Here is a 22,951-nt window from a genome sequence, read left to right on the forward strand (position 1 = left end):
ACTATTTATGATAGGGTTAGTGAGGCGGATTAGGGGTTAATAACTTTATTATAGTAGCGCTCAGGTCCGCTCGGCAGATTAGGGGTTAATAAGTGTAGGCAGGTGTCGGCGACGTTGAGGGGGGCAGATTAGGGGTTAATAAATATAATATAGGGGTCGGCGATGTTAGGGGTAGCAGATTAGGGGTACATAAGTATAACGTAGGTGGCGGTCGGCAGATTAGGGGTTAAAAATTTTAATCGAGTGGCGGCGATGTGGGGGGAGCTCGGTTTCAGGGGTACATAGGTAGTTTATGGGTGTTAGTGTACTTTAGGGTACAGTAGTTAAGAGCTTTATAAACCGGCGTTAGCCAGAAAGCTCTTAACTCCTGCTATTTTCAGGCGGCTGGAATCTTGTCGTTAGAGCTCTAACGCTCACTTCAGAAACGACTCTAAATACCAGCGTTAGAAAGATCCCATTGAAAAGATAGGCTACGCAAATGGCGTAGGGGGATCTGCGGTATGGAAAAGTCGCGGCTGAAAAGTGAGCGTTAGACCCTTTAATCACTGACTCCAAATACCAGCGGGCGGCCAAAACCAGCGTTAGGAGCCTCTAACGCTGGTTTTGACGGCTACCGCCGAACTCCAAATCTAGGCCTTAGGGTTTATTTTACAGGTAAGTATTTAGTTTTAAATAGGAATAATTTATTAAAGTATAGTGTAGTGTTAGGTGTAATTGTAACTTAGGTTAGTTTTTATTTTACATGTACATTTCTCTTTATTTTAGCTAGGTAAGATATTAAATAGTTAATAACTATTTAATAGCTATTGTACCTAGTTAAAATAAATTGAAAGATGCCTGTAAAATAAAAATAAATCCTAAGATAGCTACAATATAATTATTATTTATATTGTAGCTATATTAGGGTTTATTTTAAAGGTATGTATTTAGTTTTAAATAGGATTAATTTAGTTAATAAGAGTAATATTATTTAGATTTATTTAATTAATATTTATGTTAGGGGGGCGTTAGGGTTAGACTTAGGTTTAGGGGTTAATAATTTTATTACAGTGGCAGCGGTGTAGTGGGGGGCAGAATAGGGGTTAATTAATTTATTATAGGTGACGACGGTGTAGGGGGGGCAGGAGAGGGGTTAATAGGTTTAATATAGGTTGCGGCGGGTTCAGGGAGCGGCGGTTTAGGGGTTAAACTATTTATTTAGTTGCGGCGAGGTGCGGGATCAGCAGGATAGGGGTTAATAATTTTATTATAGAGGGCGACGGTATAGGGGGGGCAGGATAGGGGTTAATAGGTATAATGTAGGTGGGAGCGGTGTCCGGGAGCGGCGGTTTAGGGGTTAATACATTTATCAGAGTTGCGGCAGGGTCTAGGAGCGGCGGTTTAGGGGTTAATACTTTTATCAGAGTTGCGGCAGGGTCTAGGAGCGGCGGTTTAGGGGTTAGTAACTTTATTTAGTTGAGGGGGCTCCGGGGGTGCCGGTATAGGGATAGAAAAGTGTAGTTTAGTGTGGGTGCTTAGTGACAGGCTAGCAATAAAGCTGGGAAAAAGCCGAAGAGTAGCGAGATCGGATGAGTGATAACTCTCACAGTCCGCTGCTCATCGCCCCGTACTTGGTGCGCGGCTTTTTGACAGCTTTATTTGATAACTTAGGCGAACGTATTCAAGGTCCGCGGTGGCGAAGGTAGGCGAGCTTAGGCGGGCGTATTGGGATGGCGAAGGCAGAAAAGTAGACGGCTTGATAACTACCCCCCAATGTCTCAAATTTATTATAGAATTAAGGGCTAGATTACAAGTTGAACTTTGAGTATCATGACAGAGTTAACGTATTCTCCCATAAACTTCAATAGAGTGCAAAAACTACAAAAACAATCATACTTGCATGTGATCCTGATTGCGTTTATTCAAATGCGCTAAAACCCGAAAACAAATATAAATATTTCACATTCCAATGTTCTTCACATAGAAGAATATGTTCTATTTATTCTTTATTAAATATTCCGATATATATCTGATGTTATTTTGGTAATTTATATATATACTGCATATATATATATATATATATATATATATATATATATATATATATATAATTTTGAAATAAGCACTCACTGGACTTCAGCCTACTGTGACAACAAGTGTATTCTTTAATGTGACGTTTCGGAACACAGACAGTCCCTTCCTCTGACAAACAACTAGTGAAAAAATCAAGCCTTTTAAAGATCTTTGTAACTCTCTCCCTTCTTCACAGCCAATCCGGGCTGTCCAAGTGTATGACATATCAGTGACCTCATCTGTTATATAAATAAACATCGCTAAATACAAAAAACATCAAATAATGTGTATTTCATAATATGAAATAATGTGAAGTGAACAAATACATATATTATATGATGCCATCCAGGTTGATCAACTGTGGTCTGCTCATTGTTTTTATCTAAAGCTAATACAGAATTTAAACATGGCTATTGTGGGCAACCAATGAGGAGCAGTTAACTTTAACACACCCCTATATTATTCCAAACATATATCTGTTGGGATTTTCGTACTTTTAATAACAGAATAAAGAGATTGTTTTTGTTATATTTGTACTGCTGGGGGTGTCTTGCTGGCATCACATCATATTACTATTCTGCCCTCCCCTGACTCCGCCCCTTGTGGGCGTGTTAAGTCTCTGTCACAATGAACAGTACTTACACCAACTTACCATCCTTGCCATTATGTTGAACGTTATCCCATCTACTCATGATACCATCACAGGGTTATACCTATCCACCCTACCTCATGACTCAGCTCATATAAGGAGAATGTCATTCAACTCCAACTGGAGCACTTGTAACTAGAAGGGTTGACTACTGCGGTACTGTCCTGCCCTCCTATAGGTGGCATCATTGATCCCTATGGCAACCCGCAACAAAAGTGCGCCCCAACCATGTGCCTCAAAGGAAACTGAGCCTGTTTACACCTAGAGCCATATCAGCCTTAACCAAATTAGTGACCCTAAGTGAGTATGTGTCTCAAACCAAACAATAGAGTAGGGGTAACTATTATTATAATATTGGTAAGCCATCACATAGTCACACCCCCTATGGGCGTATTCCCCCATCTCACTGTTTATCTGTCATCTCCATCAAGGTGGGGAGAGCAAAATTCTGTCATCCTACCATAGCCTATCATACTGAGACCTGCAATCAGTACCCTCAATTGATAATCATTCCCCACTCTCATAATGGGGCACCTCCCCACATGTGACCAAAACATCCAAACTGAGACAAATCATAATTATAACCCATGAACATAATGCTGTTCTCACTGGGGCCTCTAGGACCCATGCCAGATCACAATAATTAATTAACAAATTAACATTCACAAAAGTGACCGCTATCTTAAAGGTATAAACCCAAATGGAAAGAAATATCTTAACTATAACACCTTAACATAATCATGTTCTATCTAGAACCACTTCATGGCCTGATCAGTACCACCTAGCAAAATTATGCCTATATGTGACCTTAACAGTACAAATAAAAATAACAATTATTAAAATAATAATAAACTATTATGTATAGCTAGTGTTCTATGACTACTAAAATGGACCACAATCAGACAGCCATCCCCTTTGGGGCATTTAGGGACCAAAATGTATCTATTAACATATCTCTTTCTAGTCTACCAAATACCGTATTGGCCATTTTCAGAGCCAACTGTGCTAAGACATGAGTTCAGAGGGACCACTGATGATCAACCATGCTGGAGGCATCAAAGTGTGTGTGTGTATGTACAAAGTGAAATCAATGTATAAACATGTTTACAAACATTAAAAACAAGAACATACATATACCTGATCAATGGTGATCAATTACCTACATCTATAGTGGATTAGACATCATGAGTTCTCATTCATATATGCAAAACCTTAAGTATAGGGGACTCCCCCTAAACTTCAACCTCAACCCTATAAAAGGACTGTGGACCCTCTCATCATCTTAAGTGATAAGGCTGCCCATATCAAAAACCTTTCTGATCACAGACTCTCATTTTGGCCACTTCTTAGATCATTCAAGATAGCACTGCCATCTGGAATGAACATTTAGTCCCCTCGGGCTGAGAGTGCCTAGCTAATAGATCCATCTCACCTCATTCTGTAAAAGGATCCTAGCTCTGTCTCCCCTTCTTCTTAATTTGGGAACATGATCTTTGAAGCGAAATCTCAGATCCTTCACTGTGTGACTTGCCTCCATGAAGTGTTGAGCCACTGGTAAATCAGATTTCCATTTTTGTTTGGCTGTCCGGATGCTCGACCGATGATTAGCCATTCTAGTTCTTGCGTCATCCACTGTCTTTCCTGTGTAGAACCTCCCACAGGGGCAATTAAGGATGTAGACCACAAATTGTCAGATTACCATAAAAATGCACTTATAATATATATGTCTTTATATGTGTGTGTGTGTGTGTGTGTATGTATGTATATATATATATATATATATATTTATCTGTTTATATGTGTATATATGTCTGTAAATACATAAATAAACATATACAGTAAATGCATAAATACATATGCACACACACATAAACACGTGAGACCTGTCTTTTTAATGCAATTTGTTTAAAATAATGTTTATCAGTCAGTGTTATTATGAGTGTGACCATACAGTTAAATGCATTTTTGTGTGCTTTGTGCAACTTTTTTGTTGTGTGTAACAGTTAACCAGAGCTCTGAATTCTCACTAACTAGATGTGCATTAAATTTGATTGTTCAAGCAAATGCGCTTTCTTTTAACTTGTAATAAGCGTGCTACTTTTGACATGCACAAGACGAGAAATATCACTTGTGCACTACAGTTACAGCACTCGTAATCTAGCCCCAAATAACTTACCTTTAGCCAAACTTCTTGCAATAGATTTTACTTAGATAGATAGATATAGATAAATTATTTTAATATTAGGAGATAAAATAAAGATACTCTGGACGCTGGATAGATAGATAGATAGATAGATAGATAGATAGATAGATAGATAGATAGATAGATAGATACAGAAGGCAGTGCTGACTGATTGTAATCTAGCATTGGTTTGGACAAGGCATTATCAGTAAAACATTGTCAGTTGTATAACCCATCATCTGCCTCATTGGGTTTCCAGGTAAAGGCCGGAAATGTGCCCCCAATTGTGATTGTGCCTTGCTTTTCCCAATACCACTTTGCCAATGGCTTTCCCAGCTCCATCTTCCCAGCCACATCCATAAAACACCCCTACCCACCTGCAAAGCACCCTGTCCTGGCCTTTCTGTTGTGGATCCACACAAAAATAGGTCGCTGTGCCACCAACAAGCAACCCTCATTATTAATGTCTGGTGATGCCACTGATCTGCCTGCTTTTCATTGGACATGTATCTTCAGTGGACACTGGTATTGGTTCATTTTCTTTTCATGCTCATCTGTCCTTAGTTTGTGAAGAAGTCAAATTCCTTATTATTTTTAACTTGTAATGCAGAAACAGTTCCACAACACTATACAGTGATACAATGAATAAAGACAAGGTAGAAACATTACAGAGGGCTCTATTCTCTAGAAAGCTTTCAAGTGAAATAGTAAGTGAAGAAAAAATATTATCTTTCCATATTTGTCATAGTTGACTTCTGATATGAGTATGACAATTCTGTGCTTGTTTGCTCTATCAAGTGTCTTCCCATACCAATGCATATATGCATGGCACCTCAAGCATTCCAAGATACTAATACAGTTAAAATAATTGTTAAAAATTAACCTTAGATCCTTTGCAAGTACATTTTTAAGACAGCTGTTTATTAGTCTTCTTGATTCAAATGTTATTTCCTCCTTGTTAATATGTCATTTTAGATGTTGCCATTTATTATTATTATTTTTTTTATTATTATTATCATCATCATCCTCCTAAGTATTCAAAATAAATAATAAAATGTAAATACAAACAAATAAATAGTTTAATACAACAGTAAATATCAATTGTAGTATTTTTTTTATGTCAACATACTTCCATAAAACTGGAGGGTAAATTATTACTTTAATATCATTTTCAAAATACTTTTCATGGATTTTAAAACCTCCTTATTTCTCAGACTATATACTAGTGGGTTTACCATGGGAACTACACCAATGTACAACATAGAAAGCAGTTTGTCTGTTTCCAGAGAGTGTTCTGTCTTAGGTTTCAAGTTCAAGCCCAGAAATGTCCCACAGAACAGTATGACAACCGTGAGATGAGAAGAACAGCTGGAGAAGGTCTTGAGTCGTCCTGAGGATGTTCTGATCTTTAGGATAGTAGATATGATACAGATATAGGAGGCCATTATAAGACTGAACGGAAATAAACCAAATACTAAACTTTCTATGGGAATATACAAAGTCAAGATATATGTAATGTCACTACAGGATAGCTTCAGAAATATAATTATATCACAGAAAAAATTGTTGATTTCTCGTTTGTTACAGAATGATAGATTAGACACAATTATACAAAACACCAATGCATTAAGGAAACCACCTACCCAGGAAGCTGAGATCATTAGGGAGCATAACTTTCTACTTATGATCAAAGAATATCGCAAAGGAATACAAATGGCCACATATCGGTCATACGCCATGGACGTCAGCAGGAAAAATTCAGTACCAACACAGAATGCAAGTAGATATATCTGTGTAATACAACCAAGAAATGAAATGCTGGTGTCTCCTGTGATTGTGATAGCCAATAACTTTGGTAAAAAAGTGGATACGTAGATGATGTCTTGCACTGACAAGCTGCAAAGAAAAAAATACATTGGTGTGTGCAGCTTAGGGGACAGACAAATAAGTGCTGTGATAATTAGATTCCCAAGAACAGACAGCAAATAAATCAGTAAAACACCACTGACAACACAAAAATTCCAGTTTACAGAAATCACAAATGCCTTTAGATGGAATTCTCTCAGTAATGAGCTGTTTGGTAAAATAACCTTTGATATGTTTCCTTTGAAAAGAAAAACAAAATTAAACTAATTAAATAAACATTAAATCATTTATCTAATGCTTTATTTACATTATAAAGGTACATTGTTGTATAAAACAATAAAAATAATACTGGAATGTCTCAAGATTTTTTAATTCCCATTAAAGAGACCTAGTAAGGAAAAAAGAAAATGATGCCATATGTTAGAGCATTTTATTACTGACTGTTGCTTGCATGTAATAACATGTTCAACCCCATGCAAAGAGTTAAACACATACATAAATTAAGAGCTAGAGCAGTAATGCACTATTAGGAGAGATGCACAAACAAGAGGCAGCTATATTTTAGTAATTAATTTCTGCTCCTAAGTCTACCTAGTTATGCATTTCAACAAAGTATACAAATGGAACAAAGTCAATTTTGTAATATAATTAAACTGTAAGGTTTCTTAAATCTACATGTAAAATCTACAGTATAATCAAGAACAAAAACAATTCTTTTTGTTATTTTTGATAATTTATATTAAAAATATGTACATTTATCTATCCATCCATTCCGTCTTTTTATATATGTGATTTCCTTCAGAAATATTAAACCTTCCAGATATCTGAGGAGATAAAAATATTACTTTTAGGCTGAAATCCACAAGATCAAAGCAAACCCAGTCAGTAAATATGTATTTATTCATTTATTTATTTATTTGTTTATTTATTTATGTATGTATTTATTTATGTATTTATGTATTTATGTATTTATGTATTTATTTATGTATTTATTTATGTATTTATTTATTTATGTATTTATTTATTTATGTATGTATTTATGTATTTATTTATGTATTTATTTAGTTATGTATTTATTTATTTATTGTGGTTGAGGGTATTTTTATTATACATGTAAGATGATACAGTGATTTGTCTTGTTGTGTTTTGATACCAAACTTGTATTTTATGTTCCTTTTTGAATTTGAGTGAGAATATACATTTATGATAAATTGATAGATAGATAAAATAGATAGATGATAGATCGATAAATATATAAATTGATAGTAGATAGATAGATAGATAGATAGACAGATAGAATGATAGATAGATAGATAGATCGATAAAAATTTATATTTATAGACTGAGAGAAAGAAAGATCTATCTATCTATCTATCTATCTATCTATCTATCATCTATCATCTATCATCTATCTATCATCTATCTATATGTCTGTCTATCTATTTTTATCTACAAAGAGACAGTTAATAGCAAGTTACAGCATTGATTCAATACACATTGCATATACACAATTTTTATTGTGATTTATTTTCTAAAATTACATTACAACAATGCATTAAAGATAATTATTGTTCCTAATTTTCTCACATTTGTTAGCTAAATTATAACACTCTAATGAGCTTGGATCCTTACCAAGTGGGTCAGACATGTCCTTTCTTCGAAGTGTGATATGTTTGTTAGATATATAGGAGCTATATAAATGCTTTCTGATACCATTAGGAATAGATCCCAAAGGAGCTTTCATATTTTTTACACTAGAACAATCTATGTACAGAGATATCTTTGGAAATACAAATCACCCTGAGATTCATTCTTTATGGCAATGTCCTCCCTAGATCACCAGCATCTTAAAAATATCAATAAGTTAAAGGGGCATTAAATTCATAGTATATTACAACAATTAAGCACAACATTGCCCAAATTGGCTGAAACATTTGTCTGGTGTTAGTTGTGAAAGTCCTTTGTTCATAGAATAATTGCCTGTTATTCCATGGATGTACTGTCCTTATGTATTGAGTCAGACTGATATATTGAAGGAAAGTTCTCTTCTGGGAAATGCACATCATAGGCAATAAAAGGCAGTATACTCTGGCAAGGTACTAAACCATAGGATGGACTACTGAGCACTGTCTATCCCTAGTTGAGGGTTTCTTTCTATAGACGTGGATCCCTTGCCCACTGTACCTAGAAAGATGTAACTGCACTGCCACTGACAAGGCCCAAATAGGCTGAAACATATAAAGAGAGAAGCGCTCTACCAGGAACGAACAACAGCTCAGTGGCTTGTTCTATGGCGATTTACCACCCGGAAGCAGCCTCTTTTAGACCAGTGTGCTTTTCACAGAAGAAAACTTTCCTGAAGTATATCAGTCTGATCCTGCCAAGTAAGGTCAGTCCAGCCCCGAAATACCAGGCAATTCTTCTCTGAACAAGGAACATGACAACCCCAGACGATCGTTTCGGCCTCCTATGGGCCTCGTCAGTGAGGTGCAGCCACATTCCTCTAAGCACACTGGGCAAGGAGTCCACGTCTGGTTTCCCCCATTACCCATAGGGAGACTTCCCCAGGGTCATAATAATTTGCATACAAAGAGAGAAGCGCTCTACCAGGAACGAACAACAGCTCAGTGGCTTGTTCTATGGCGATTTACCACCCGGAAGCAGCCTCTTTTAGACCAGTGTGCTTTTCACAGAAGAAAACTTTCCTGAAGTATATCAGTCTGATCCTGCCAAGTAAGGTCAGTCCAGCCCCGAAATACCAGGCAATTCTTCTCTGAACAAGGAACATGACAACCCCAGACGATCGTTTCGGCCTCCTATGGGCCTCGTCAGTGAGGTGCAGCCACATTCCTCTAAGCACACTGGGCAAGGAGTCCACGTCTGGTTTCCCCCATTACCCATAGGGAGACTTCCCCAGGGTCATAATAATTTGCATACAAAGAGAGAAGCGCTCTTCCAGGAACGAACAACAGCTCAGTGGCTTGTTCTATGGCGATTTACCACCCGGAAGCAGCCTCTTTTAGACCAGTGTGCTTTTCACAGAAGAAAACTTTCCTGAAGTATATCAGTCTGATCCTGCCAAGTAAGGTCAGTCCAGCCCCGAAATACCAGGCAATTCTTCTCTGAACAAGGAACATGACAACCCCAGACGATCGTTTCGGCCTCCTATGGGCCTCGTCAGTGAGGTGCAGCCACATTCCTCTAAGCACACTGGGCAAGGAGTCCACGTCTGGTTTCCCCCATTACCCATAGGGAGACTTCCCCAGGGTCATAATAATTTGCATACAAAGAGAGAAGCGCTCTACCAGGAACGAACAACAGCTCAGTGGCTTGTTCTATGGCGATTTACCACCCGGAAGCAGCCTCTTTTAGACCAGTGTGCTTTTCACAGAAGAAAACTTTCCTGAAGTATATCAGTCTGATCCTGCCAAGTAAGGTCAGTCCAGCCCCGAAATACCAGGCAATTCTTCTCTGAACAAGGAACATGACAACCCCAGACGATCGTTTCGGCCTCCTATGGGCCTCGTCAGTGAGGTGCAGCCACATTCCTCTAAGCACACTGGGCAAGGAGTCCACGTCTGGTTTCCCCCATTACCCATAGGGAGACTTCCCCAGGGTCATAATAATTTGCATACAAAGAGAGAAGCGCTCTACCAGGAACGAACAACAGCTCAGTGGCTTGTTCTATGGCGATTTACCACCCGGAAGCAGCCTCTTTTAGACCAGTGTGCTTTTCACAGAAGAAAACTTTCCTGAAGTATATCAGTCTGATCCTGCCAAGTAAGGTCAGTCCAGCCCCGAAATACCAGGCAATTCTTCTCTGAACAAGGAACATGACAACCCCAGACGATCGTTTCGGCCTCCTATGGGCCTCGTCAGTGAGGTGCAGCCACATTCCTCTAAGCACACTGGGCAAGGAGTCCACGTCTGGTTTCCCCCATTACCCATAGGGAGACTTCCCCAGGGTCATAATAATTTGCATACAAAGAGAGAAGCGCTCTACCAGGAACGAACAACAGCTCAGTGGCTTGTTCTATGGCGATTTACCACCCGGAAGCAGCCTCTTTTAGACCAGTGTGCTTTTCACAGAAGAAAACTTTCCTGAAGTATATCAGTCTGATCCTGCCAAGTAAGGTCAGTCCAGCCCCGAAATACCAGGCAATTCTTCTCTGAACAAGGAACATGACAACCCCAGACGATCGTTTCGGCCTCCTATGGGCCTCGTCAGTGAGGTGCAGCCACATTCCTCTAAGCACACTGGGCAAGGAGTCCACGTCTGGTTTCCCCCATTACCCATAGGGAGACTTCCCCAGGGTCATAATAATTTGCATACAAAGAGAGAAGCGCTCTACCAGGAACGAACAACAGCTCAGTGGCTTGTTCTATGGCGATTTACCACCCGGAAGCAGCCTCTTTTAGACCAGTGTGCTTTTCACAGAAGAAAACTTTCCTGAAGTATATCAGTCTGATCCTGCCAAGTAAGGTCAGTCCAGCCCCGAAATACCAGGCAATTCTTCTCTGAACAAGGAACATGACAACCCCAGACGATCGTTTCGGCCTCCTATGGGCCTCGTCAGTGAGGTGCAGCCACATTCCTCTAAGCACACTGGGCAAGGAGTCCACGTCTGGTTTCCCCCATTACCCATAGGGAGACTTCCCCAGGGTCATAATAATTTGCATACAAAGAGAGAAGCGCTCTACCAGGAACGAACAACAGCTCAGTGGCTTGTTCTATGGCGATTTACCACCCGGAAGCAGCCTCTTTTAGACCAGTGTGCTTTTCACAGAAGAAAACTTTCCTGAAGTATATCAGTCTGATCCTGCCAAGTAAGGTCAGTCCAGCCCCGAAATACCAGGCAATTCTTCTCTGAACAAGGAACATGACAACCCCAGACGATCGTTTCGGCCTCCTATGGGCCTCGTCAGTGAGGTGCAGCCACATTCCTCTAAGCACACTGGGCAAGGAGTCCACGTCTGGTTTCCCCCATTACCCATAGGGAGACTTCCCCAGGGTCATAATAATTTGCATACAAAGAGAGAAGCGCTCTACCAGGAACGAACAACAGCTCAGTGGCTTGTTCTATGGCGATTTACCACCCGGAAGCAGCCTCTTTTAGACCAGTGTGCTTTTCACAGAAGAAAACTTTCCTGAAGTATATCAGTCTGATCCTGCCAAGTAAGGTCAGTCCAGCCCCGAAATACCAGGCAATTCTTCTCTGAACAAGGAACATGACAACCCCAGACGATCGTTTCGGCCTCCTATGGGCCTCGTCAGTGAGGTGCAGCCACATTCCTCTAAGCACACTGGGCAAGGAGTCCACGTCTGGTTTCCCCCATTACCCATAGGGAGACTTCCCCAGGGTCATAATAATTTGCATACAAAGAGAGAAGCGCTCTACCAGGAACGAACAACAGCTCAGTGGCTTGTTCTATGGCGATTTACCACCCGGAAGCAGCCTCTTTTAGACCAGTGTGCTTTTCACAGAAGAAAACTTTCCTGAAGTATATCAGTCTGATCCTGCCAAGTAAGGTCAGTCCAGCCCCGAAATACCAGGCAATTCTTCTCTGAACAAGGAACATGACAACCCCAGACGATCGTTTCGGCCTCCTATGGGCCTCGTCAGTGAGGTGCAGCCACATTCCTCTAAGCACACTGGGCAAGGAGTCCACGTCTGGTTTCCCCCATTACCCATAGGGAGACTTCCCCAGGGTCATAATAATTTGCATACAAAGAGAGAAGCGCTCTACCAGGAACGAACAACAGCTCAGTGGCTTGTTCTATGGCGATTTACCACCCGGAAGCAGCCTCTTTTAGACCAGTGTGCTTTTCACAGAAGAAAACTTTCCTGAAGTATGTCAGTCTGATCCTGCCAAGTAAGGTCAGTCCAGCCCCGAAATACCAGGCAATTCTTCTCTGAACAAGGAACATGACAACCCCAGACGATCGTTTCGGCCTCCTATGGGCCTCGTCAGTGAGGTGCAGCCACATTCCTCTAAGCACACTGGGCAAGGAGTCCACGTCTGGTTTCCCCCATTACCCATAGGGAGACTTCCCCAGGGTCATAATAATTTGCATACAAAGAGAGAAGCGCTCTACCAGGAACGAACAACAGCTCAGTGGCTTGTTCTATGGCGATTTACCACCCGGAAGCAGCCTCTTTTAGACCAGTGTGCTTTTCACAGAAGAAAACTTTCCTGAAGTATATCAGTCTGATCCTGCCAAGTAAGGTCAGTCCAGCCCCGAAATACCAGGCAATTCTTCTCTGAACAAGGAACATGACAACCCCAGACGATCGTTTCGGCCTCCTATGGGCCTCGTCAGTGAGGTGCAGCCACATTCCTCTAAGCACACTGGGCAAGGAGTCCACGTCTGGTTTCCCCCATTACCCATAGGGAGACTTCCCCAGGGTCATAATAATTTGCATACAAAGAGAGAAGCGCTCTACCAGGAACGATAGGCCGAAACGTACGTCTGGGGTTTTGCTGTTTCTCTCGTTCAGAGAAGGATTGCCTGGTATTTCGGGGCTGGACTGTACTGTGAAGTCAGGATCAGACTGATATGCTTCAGGAAAGTTTTTCTCTGTGAAAGGCACTTGTTGAGCAAAAAGAGGCTGCTTCTTGGGTGGTAACTAGCCATAGAACAAGCTATTATGCTATTGTTCGTTTCCAGGTTGAGCGCTTCTCTCTTTTTATTTATGCAAATTATGACATTTTGGGAAGTCTCCCTAAGTGTGATGCGGGAATCCAGACGTGGACCCGTTGCTCAGTGTGCCTAGAGGGATATGGCTGCACCTCACTGACGAGGCCCACAATAGGCCGAAACGTACGTCTGGGGTTTTGCTGTTTCTCTCGTTCAGAGAAGGATTGCCTGGTATTTCGGGGCTGGACTGTACTGTGAAGTCAGGATCAGACTGATATGCTTCAGGAAAGTTTTTCTCTGTGAAAGGCACTTGTTGAGCAAAAAGAGGCTGCTTCTTGGGTGGTAACTAGCCATAGAACAAGCTATTATGCTATTGTTCGTTTCCAGGTTGAGCGCTTCTCTCTTTTTATTTATGCAAATTATGACATTTTGGGAAGTCTCCCTAAGTGTGATGCGGGAATCCAGACGTGGACCCGTTGCTCAGTGTGCCTAGAGGGATATGGCTGCACCTCACTGACGAGGCCCACAATAGGCCGAAACGTACGTCTGGGGTTTTGCTGTTTCTCTCGTTCAGAGAAGGATTGCCTGGTATTTCGGGGCTGGACTGTACTGTGAAGTCAGGATCAGACTGATATGCTTCAGGAAAGTTTTTCTCTGTGAAAGGCACTTGTTGAGCAAAAAGAGGCTGCTTCTTGGGTGGTAACTAGCCATAGAACAAGCTATTATGCTATTGTTCGTTTCCAGGTTGAGCGCTTCTCTCTTTTTATTTATGCAAATTATGACATTTTGGGAAGTCTCCCTAAGTGTGATGCGGGAATCCAGACGTGGACCCGTTGCTCAGTGTGCCTAGAGGGATATGGCTGCACCTCACTGACGAGGCCCACAATAGGCCGAAACGTACGTCTGGGGTTTTGCTGTTTCTCTCGTTCAGAGAAGGATTGCCTGGTATTTCGGGGCTGGACTGTACTGTGAAGTCAGGATCAGACTGATATGCTTCAGGAAAGTTTTTCTCTGTGAAAGGCACTTGTTGAGCAAAAAGAGGCTGCTTCTTGGGTGGTAACTAGCCATAGAACAAGCTATTATGCTATTGTTCGTTTCCAGGTTGAGCGCTTCTCTCTTTTTATTTATGCAAATTATGACATTTTGGGAAGTCTCCCTAAGTGTGATGCGGGAATCCAGACGTGGACCCGTTGCTCAGTGTGCCTAGAGGGATATGGCTGCACCTCACTGACGAGGCCCACAATAGGCCGAAACGTACGTCTGGGGTTTTGCTGTTTCTCTCGTTCAGAGAAGGATTGCCTGGTATTTCGGGGCTGGACTGTACTGTGAAGTCAGGATCAGACTGATATGCTTCAGGAAAGTTTTTCTCTGTGAAAGGCACTTGTTGAGCAAAAAGAGGCTGCTTCTTGGGTGGTAACTAGCCATAGAACAAGCTATTATGCTATTGTTCGTTTCCAGGTTGAGCGCTTCTCTCTTTTTATTTATGCAAATTATGACATTTTGGGAAGTCTCCCTAAGTGTGATGCGGGAATCCAGACGTGGACCCGTTGCTCAGTGTGCCTAGAGGGATATGGCTGCACCTCACTGACGAGGCCCACAATAGGCCGAAACGTACGTCAGGGGTTTTGCTGTTTCTCTCGTTCAGAGAAGGATTGCCTGGTATTTCGGGGCTGGACTGTACTGTGAAGTCAGGATCAGACTGATATGCTTCAGGAAAGTTTTTCTCTGTGAAAGGCACTTGTTGAGCAAAAAGAGGCTGCTTCTTGGGTGGTAACTAGCCATAGAACAAGCTATTATGCTATTGTTCGTTTCCAGGTTGAGCGCTTCTCTCTTTTTATTTATGCAAATTATGACATTTTGGGAAGTCTCCCTAAGTGTGATGCGGGAATCCAGACGTGGACCCGTTGCTCAGTGTGCCTAGAGGGATATGGCTGCACCTCACTGACGAGGCCCACAATAGGCCGAAACGTACGTCTGGGGTTTTGCTGTTTCTCTCGTTCAGAGAAGGATTGCCTGGTATTTCGGGGCTGGACTGTACTGTGAAGTCAGGATCAGACTGATATGCTTCAGGAAAGTTTTTCTCTGTGAAAGGCACTTGTTGAGCAAAAAGAGGCTGCTTCTTGGGTGGTAACTAGCCATAGAACAAGCTATTATGCTATTGTTCGTTTCCAGGTTGAGCGCTTCTCTCTTTTTATTTATGCAAATTATGACATTTTGGGAAGTCTCCCTAAGTGTGATGCGGGAATCCAGACGTGGACCCGTTGCTCAGTGTGCCTAGAGGGATATGGCTGCACCTCACTGACGAGGCCCACAATAGGCCGAAACGTACGTCTGGGGTTTTGCTGTTTCTCTCGTTCAGAGAAGAATTGCCTGGTATTTCGGGGCTGGACTGTACTGTGAAGTCAGGATCAGACTGATATGCTTCAGGAAAGTTTTTCTCTGTGAAAGGCACTTGTTGAGCAAAAAGAGGCTGCTTCTTGGGTGGTAACTAGCCATAGAACAAGCTATTATGCTATTGTTCGTTTCCAGGTTGAGCGCTTCTCTCTTTTTATTTATGCAAATTATGACATTTTGGGAAGTCTCCCTAAGTGTGATGCGGGAATCCAGACGTGGACCCGTTGCTCAGTGTGCCTAGAGGGATATGGCTGCACCTCACTGACGAGGCCCACAATAGGCCGAAACGTACGTCTGGGGTTTTGCTGTTTCTCTCGTTCAGAGAAGGATTGCCTGGTATTTCGGGGCTGGACTGTACTGTGAAGTCAGGATCAGACTGATATGCTTCAGGAAAGTTTTTCTCTGTGAAAGGCACTTGTTGAGCAAAAAGAGGCTGCTTCTTGGGTGGTAACTAGCCATAGAACAAGCTATTATGCTATTGTTCGTTTCCAGGTTGAGCGCTTCTCTCTTTTTATTTATGCAAATTATGACATTTTGGGAAGTCTCCCTAAGTGTGATGCGGGAATCCAGACGTGGACCCGTTGCTCAGTGTGCCTAGAGGGATATGGCTGCACCTCACTGACGAGGCCCACAATAGGCCGAAACGTACGTCTGGGGTTTTGCTGTTTCTCTCGTTCAGAGAAGGATTGCCTGGTATTTCGGGGCTGGACTGTACTGTGAAGTCAGGATCAGACTGATATGCTTCAGGAAAGTTTTTCTCTGTGAAAGGCACTTGTTGAGCAAAAAGAGGCTGCTTCTTGGGTGGTAACTAGCCATAGAACAAGCTATTATGCTATTGTTCGTTTCCAGGTTGAGCGCTTCTCTCTTTTTATTTATGCAAATTATGACATTTTGGGAAGTCTCCCTAAGTGTGATGCGGGAATCCAGACGTGGACCCGTTGCTCAGTGTGCCTAGAGGGATATGGCTGCACCTCACTGACGAGGCCCACAATAGGCCGAAACGTACGTCTGGGGTTTTGCTGTTTCTCTCGTTCAGAGAAGGATTGCCTGGTATTTCGGGGCTGGACTGTACTGTGAAGTCAGGATCAGACTGATATGCTTCAGGAAAGTTTTTCTCTGTGAAAGGCACTTGTTGAGCAAAAAGAGGCTGCTTCTTGGGTGGTAACTAGCCATAGAACAAGCTATTATGCTATTGTTCGTTTCCAGGTTGAGCGCTTCTCTCTTTTTATTTATGCAAATTATGACATTTTGGGAAGTCTCCCTAAGTGTGATGCGGGAATCCAGACGTGGACCCGTTGCTCAGTGTGCCTAGAGGGATATGGCTGCACCTCACTGACGAGGCCCACAATAGGCCGAAACGTACGTCTGGGGTTTTGCTGTTTCTCTCGTTCAGAGAAGGATTGCCTGGTATTTCGGGGCTGGACTGTACTGTGAAGTCAGGATCAGACTGATATGCTTCAGGAAAGTTTTTCTCTGTGAAAGGCACTTGTTGAGCAAAAAGAGGCTGCTTCTTGGGTGGTAACTAGCCATAGAACAAGCTATTATGCTATTGTTCGTTTCCAGGTTGAGCGCTTCTCTCTTTTTATTTATGCAAATTATGACATTTTGGGAAGTCTCCCTAAGTGTGATGCGGGAATCCAGACGTGGACCCGTTGCTCAGTGTGCCTAGAGGGATATGGCTGCACCTCACTGACGAGGCCCACAATAGGCCGAAACGTACGTCTGGGGTTTTGCTGTTTCTCTCGTTCAGAGAAGGATTGCCTGGTATTTCGGGGCTGGACTGTACTGTGAAGTCAGGATCAGACTGATATGCTTCAGGAAAGTTTTTCTCTGTGAAAGGCACTTGTTGAGCAAAAAGAGGCTGCTTCTTGGGTGGTAACTAGCCATAGAACAAGCTATTATGCTATTGTTCGTTTCCAGGTTGAGCGCTTCTCTCTTTTTATTTATGCAAATTATGACATTTTGGGAAGTCTCCCTAAGTGTGATGCGGGAATCCAGACGTGGACCCGTTGCTCAGTGTGCCTAGAGGGATATGGCTGCACCTCACTGACGAGGCCCACAATAGGCCGAAACGTACGTCTGGGGTTTTGCTGTTTCTCTCGTTCAGAGAAGGATTGCCTGGTATTTCGGGGCTGGACTGTACTGTGAAGTCAGGATCAGACTGATATGCTTCAGGAAAGTTTTTCTCTGTGAAAGGCACTTGTTGAGCAAAAAGAGGCTGCTTCTTGGGTGGTAACTAGCCATAGAACAAGCTATTATGCTATTGTTCGTTTCCAGGTTGAGCGCTTCTCTCTTTTTATTTATGCAAATTATGACATTTTGGGAAGTCTCCCTAAGTGTGATGCGGGAATCCAGACGTGGACCCGTTGCTCAGTGTGCCTAGAGGGATATGGCTGCACCTCACTGACGAGGCCCACAATAGGCCGAAACGTACGTCTGGGGTTTTGCTGTTTCTCTCGTTCAGAGAAGGATTGCCTGGTATTTCGGGGCTGGACTGTACTGTGAAGTCAGGATCAGACTGATATGCTTCAGGAAAGTTTTTCTCTGTGAAAGGCACTTGTTGAGCAAAAAGAGGCTGCTTCTTGGGTGGTAACTAGCCATAGAACAAGCTATTATGCTATTGTTCGTTTCCAGGTTGAGCGCTTCTCTCTTTTTATTTATGCAAATTATGACATTTTGGGAAGTCTCCCTAAGTGTGATGCGGGAATCCAGACGTGGACCCGTTGCTCAGTGTGCCTAGAGGGATATGGCTGCACCTCACTGACGAGGCCCACAATAGGCCGAAACGTACGTCTGGGGTTTTGCTGTTTCTCTCGTTCAGAGAAGGATTGCCTGGTATTTCGGGGCTGGACTGTACTGTGAAGTCAGGATCAGACTGATATGCTTCAGGAAAGTTTTTCTCTGTGAAAGGCACTTGTTGAGCAAAAAGAGGCTGCTTCTTGGGTGGTAACTAGCCATAGAACAAGCTATTATGCTATTGTTCGTTTCCAGGTTGAGCGCTTCTCTCTTTTTATTTATGCAAATTATGACATTTTGGGAAGTCTCCCTAAGTGTGATGCGGGAATCCAGACGTGGACCCGTTGCTCAGTGTGCCTAGAGGGATATGGCTGCACCTCACTGACGAGGCCCACAATAGGCCGAAACGTACGTCTGGCTTTTTGCTGTTTCTCTCGTTCAGAGAAGGATTGCCTGGTATTTCGGGGCTGGACTGTACTGTGAAGTCAGGATCAGACTGATATGCTTCAGGAAAGTTTTTCTCTGTGAAAGGCAATTGTTGAGCAGAAAGAGGCTGCTTCTTGGGTGGTAACTAGCCATAGAACAAGCTATTATGCTATTGTTCGTTTCCAGGTTGAGCGCTTCTCTCTTTTTATTTATGCAAATTATGACATTTTGGGAAGTCTCCCTAAGTGTGATGCGGGAATCCAGACGTGGACCCGTTGCTCAGTGTGCCTAGAGGGATATGGCTGCACCTCACTGACGAGGCCCACAATAGGCCGAAACGTACGTCTGGGGTTTTGCTGTTTCTCTCGTTCAGAGAAGGATTGCCTGGTATTTCGGGGCTGGACTGTACTGTGAAGTCAGGATCAGACTGATATGCTTCAGGAAAGTTTTTCTCTGTGAAAGGCACTTGTTGAGCAAAAAGAGGCTGCTTCTTGGGTGGTAACTAGCCATAGAACAAGCTATTATGCTATTGTTCGTTTCCAGGTTGAGCGCTTCTCTCTTTTTATTTATGCAAATTATGACATTTTGGGAAGTCTCCCTAAGTGTGATGCGGGAATCCAGACGTGGACCCGTTGCTCAGTGTGCCTAGAGGGATATGGCTGCACCTCACTGACGAGGCCCACAATAGGCCGAAACGTACGTCTGGGGTTTTGCTGTTTCTCTCGTTCAGAGAAGGATTGCCTGGTATTTCGGGGCTGGACTGTACTGTGAAGTCAGGATCAGACTGATATGCTTCAGGAAAGTTTTTCTCTGTGAAAGGCACTTGTTGAGCAAAAAGAGGCTGCTTCTTGGGTGGTAACTAGCCATAGAACAAGCTATTATGCTATTGTTCGTTTCCAGGTTGAGCGCTTCTCTCTTTTTATTTATGCAAATTATGACATTTTGGGAAGTCTCCCTAAGTGTGATGCGGGAATCCAGACGTGGACCCGTTGCTCAGTGTGCCTAGAGGGATATGGCTGCACCTCACTGACGAGGCCCACAATAGGCCGAAACGTACGTCTGGGGTTTTGCTGTTTCTCTCGTTCAGAGAAGGATTGCCTGGTATTTCGGGGCTGGACTGTACTGTGAAGTCAGGATCAGACTGATATGCTTCAGGATAGTTTTTCTCTGTGAAAGGCACTTGTTGAGCAAAAAGAGGCTGCTTCTTGGGTGGTAACTAGCCATAGAACAAGCTATTATGCTATTGTTCGTTTCCAGGTTGAGCGCTTCTCTCTTTTTATTTATGCAAATTATGACATTTTGGGAAGTCTCCCTAAGTGTGATGCGGGAATCCAGACGTGGACCCGTTGCTCAGTGTGCCTAGAGGGATATGGCTGCACCTCACTGACGAGGCCCACAATAGGCCGAAACGTACGTCTGGGGTTTTGCTGTTTCTCTCGTTCAGAGAAGGATTGCCTGGTATTTCGGGGCTGGACTGTACTGTGAAGTCAGGATCAGACTGATATGCTTCAGGAAAGTTTTTCTCTGTGAAAGGCACTTGTTGAGCAAAAAGAGGCTGCTTCTTGGGTGGTAACTAGCCATAGAACAAGCTATTATGCTATTGTTCGTTTCCAGGTTGAGCGCTTCTCTCTTTTTATTTATGCAAATTATGACATTTTGGGAAGTCTCCCTAAGTGTGATGCGGGAATCCAGACGTGGACCCGTTGCTCAGTGTGCCTAGAGGGATATGGCTGCACCTCACTGACGAGGCCCACAATAGGCCGAAACGTACGTCTGGGGTTTTGCTGTTTCTCTCGTTCAGAGAAGGATTGCCTGGTATTTCGGGGCTGGACTGTACTGTGAAGTCAGGATCAGACTGATATGCTTCAGGAAAGTTTTTCTCTGTGAAAGGCACTTGTTGAGCAAAAAGAGGCTGCTTCTTGGGTGGTAACTAGCCATAGAACAAGCTATTATGCTATTGTTCGTTTCCAGGTTGAGCGCTTCTCTCTTTTTATTTATGCAAATTATGACATTTTGGGAAGTCTCCCTAAGTGTGATGCGGGAATCCAGACGTGGACCCGTTGCTCAGTGTGCCTAGAGGGATATGGCTGCACCTCACTGACGAGGCCCACAATAGGCCGAAACGTACGTCTGGGGTTTTGCTGTTTCTCTCGTTCAGAGAAGGATTGCCTGGTATTTCGGGGCTGGACTGTACTGTGAAGTCAGGATCAGACTGATATGCTTCAGGAAAGTTTTTCTCTGTGAAAGGCACTTGTTGAGCAAAAAGAGGCTGCTTCTTGGGTGGTAACTAGCCATAGAACAAGCTATTATGCTATTGTTCGTTTCCAGGTTGAGCGCTTCTCTCTTTTTATTTATGCAAATTATGACATTTTGGGAAGTCTCCCTAAGTGTGATGCGGGAATCCAGACGTGGACCCGTTGCTCAGTGTGCCTAGAGGGATATGGCTGCACCTCACTGACGAGGCCCACAATAGGCCGAAACGTACGTCTGGGGTTTTGCTGTTTCTCTCGTTCAGAGAAGGATTGCCTGGTATTTCGGGGCTGGACTGTACTGTGAAGTCAGGATCAGACTGATATGCTTCAGGAAAGTTTTTCTCTGTGAAAGGCACTTGTTGAGCAAAAAGAGGCTGCTTCTTGGGTGGTAACTAGCCATAGAACAAGCTATTATGCTATTGTTCGTTTCCAGGTTGAGCGCTTCTCTCTTTTTATTTATGCAAATTATGACATTTTGGGAAGTCTCCCTAAGTGTGATGCGGGAATCCAGACGTGGACCCGTTGCTCAGTGTGCCTAGAGGGATATGGCTGCACCTCACTGACGAGGCCCACAATAGGCCGAAACGTACGTCTGGGGTTTTGCTGTTTCTCTCGTTCAGAGAAGGATTGCCTGGTATTTCGGGGCTGGACTGTACTGTGAAGTCAGGATCAGACTGATATGCTTCAGGAAAGTTTTTCTCTGTGAAAGGCACTTGTTGAGCAAAAAGAGGCTGCTTCTTGGGTGGTAACTAGCCATAGAACAAGCTATTATGCTATTGTTCGTTTCCAGGTTGAGCGCTTCTCTCTTTTTATTTATGCAAATTATGACATTTTGGGAAGTCTCCCTAAGTGTGATGCGGGAATCCAGACGTGGACCCGTTGCTCAGTGTGCCTAGAGGGATATGGCTGCACCTCACTGACGAGGCCCACAATAGGCCGAAACGTACGTCTGGGGTTTTGCTGTTTCTCTCGTTCAGAGAAGGATTGCCTGGTATTTCGGGGCTGGACTGTACTGTGAAGTCAGGATCAGACTGATATGCTTCAGGAAAGTTTTTCTCTGTGAAAGGCACTTGTTGAGCAAAAAGAGGCTGCTTCTTGGGTGGTAACTAGCCATAGAACAAGCTATTATGCTATTGTTCGTTTCCAGGTTGAGCGCTTCTCTCTTTTTATTTATGCAAATTATGACATTTTGGGAAGTCTCCCTAAGTGTGATGCGGGAATCCAGACGTGGACCCGTTGCTCAGTGTGCCTAGAGGGATATGGCTGCACCTCACTGACGAGGCCCACAATAGGCCGAAACGTACGTCTGGGGTTTTGCTGTTTCTCTCGTTCAGAGAAGGATTGCCTGGTATTTCGGGGCTGGACTGTACTGTGAAGTCAGGATCAGACTGATATGCTTCAGGAAAGTTTTTCTCTGTGAAAGGCACTTGTTGAGCAAAAAGAGGCTGCTTCTTGGGTGGTAACTAGCCATAGAACAAGCTATTATGCTATTGTTCGTTTCCAGGTTGAGCGCTTCTCTCTTTTTATTTAGGCTGAAACATATGTCTGTGGTTAACCCTACATATCCTTTCTTTGGGAGCATTGTCTGGTATTTTGTGGCTATACTGTCCTTATGGATAGGGGTCAGAATGCTATGCAACAGAAAAAGTTATTTTCTGTGAAAGGCACGTTATGGGCAAAAAAGGCTGTACCATGGTTTGGTAATGTCCCATAGGGAGGGCTATTAAAGAAACACCCAAATGTTTTTCTTTTGT

The 22,951-nt window shown here is 43.0% G+C and overlaps 1 protein-coding gene across 1 annotated transcript in view; it reads right to left on the minus strand.

Moving 5' to 3' along the window:
• Positions 1 to 6,037: 6,037 nt before the first annotated feature.
• LOC128636686 (olfactory receptor 1496-like) overlaps positions 6,038 to 22,951 on the minus strand; it is a 57,767-nt gene continuing 40,853 nt past the window's right edge. Inside the window, exon 2 of the mRNA XM_053689673.1 lies at positions 6,038 to 6,987. Within this exon, the coding sequence (XP_053545648.1) occupies positions 6,038 to 6,987 (950 nt within the window). The remainder of the gene's footprint in view (positions 6,988 to 22,951) is intronic.

Source organism: Bombina bombina, chromosome 7, assembly GCF_027579735.1.
Source record: "Bombina bombina isolate aBomBom1 chromosome 7, aBomBom1.pri, whole genome shotgun sequence".
NCBI classification, from domain to species: domain Eukaryota; kingdom Metazoa; phylum Chordata; class Amphibia; order Anura; family Bombinatoridae; genus Bombina; species Bombina bombina.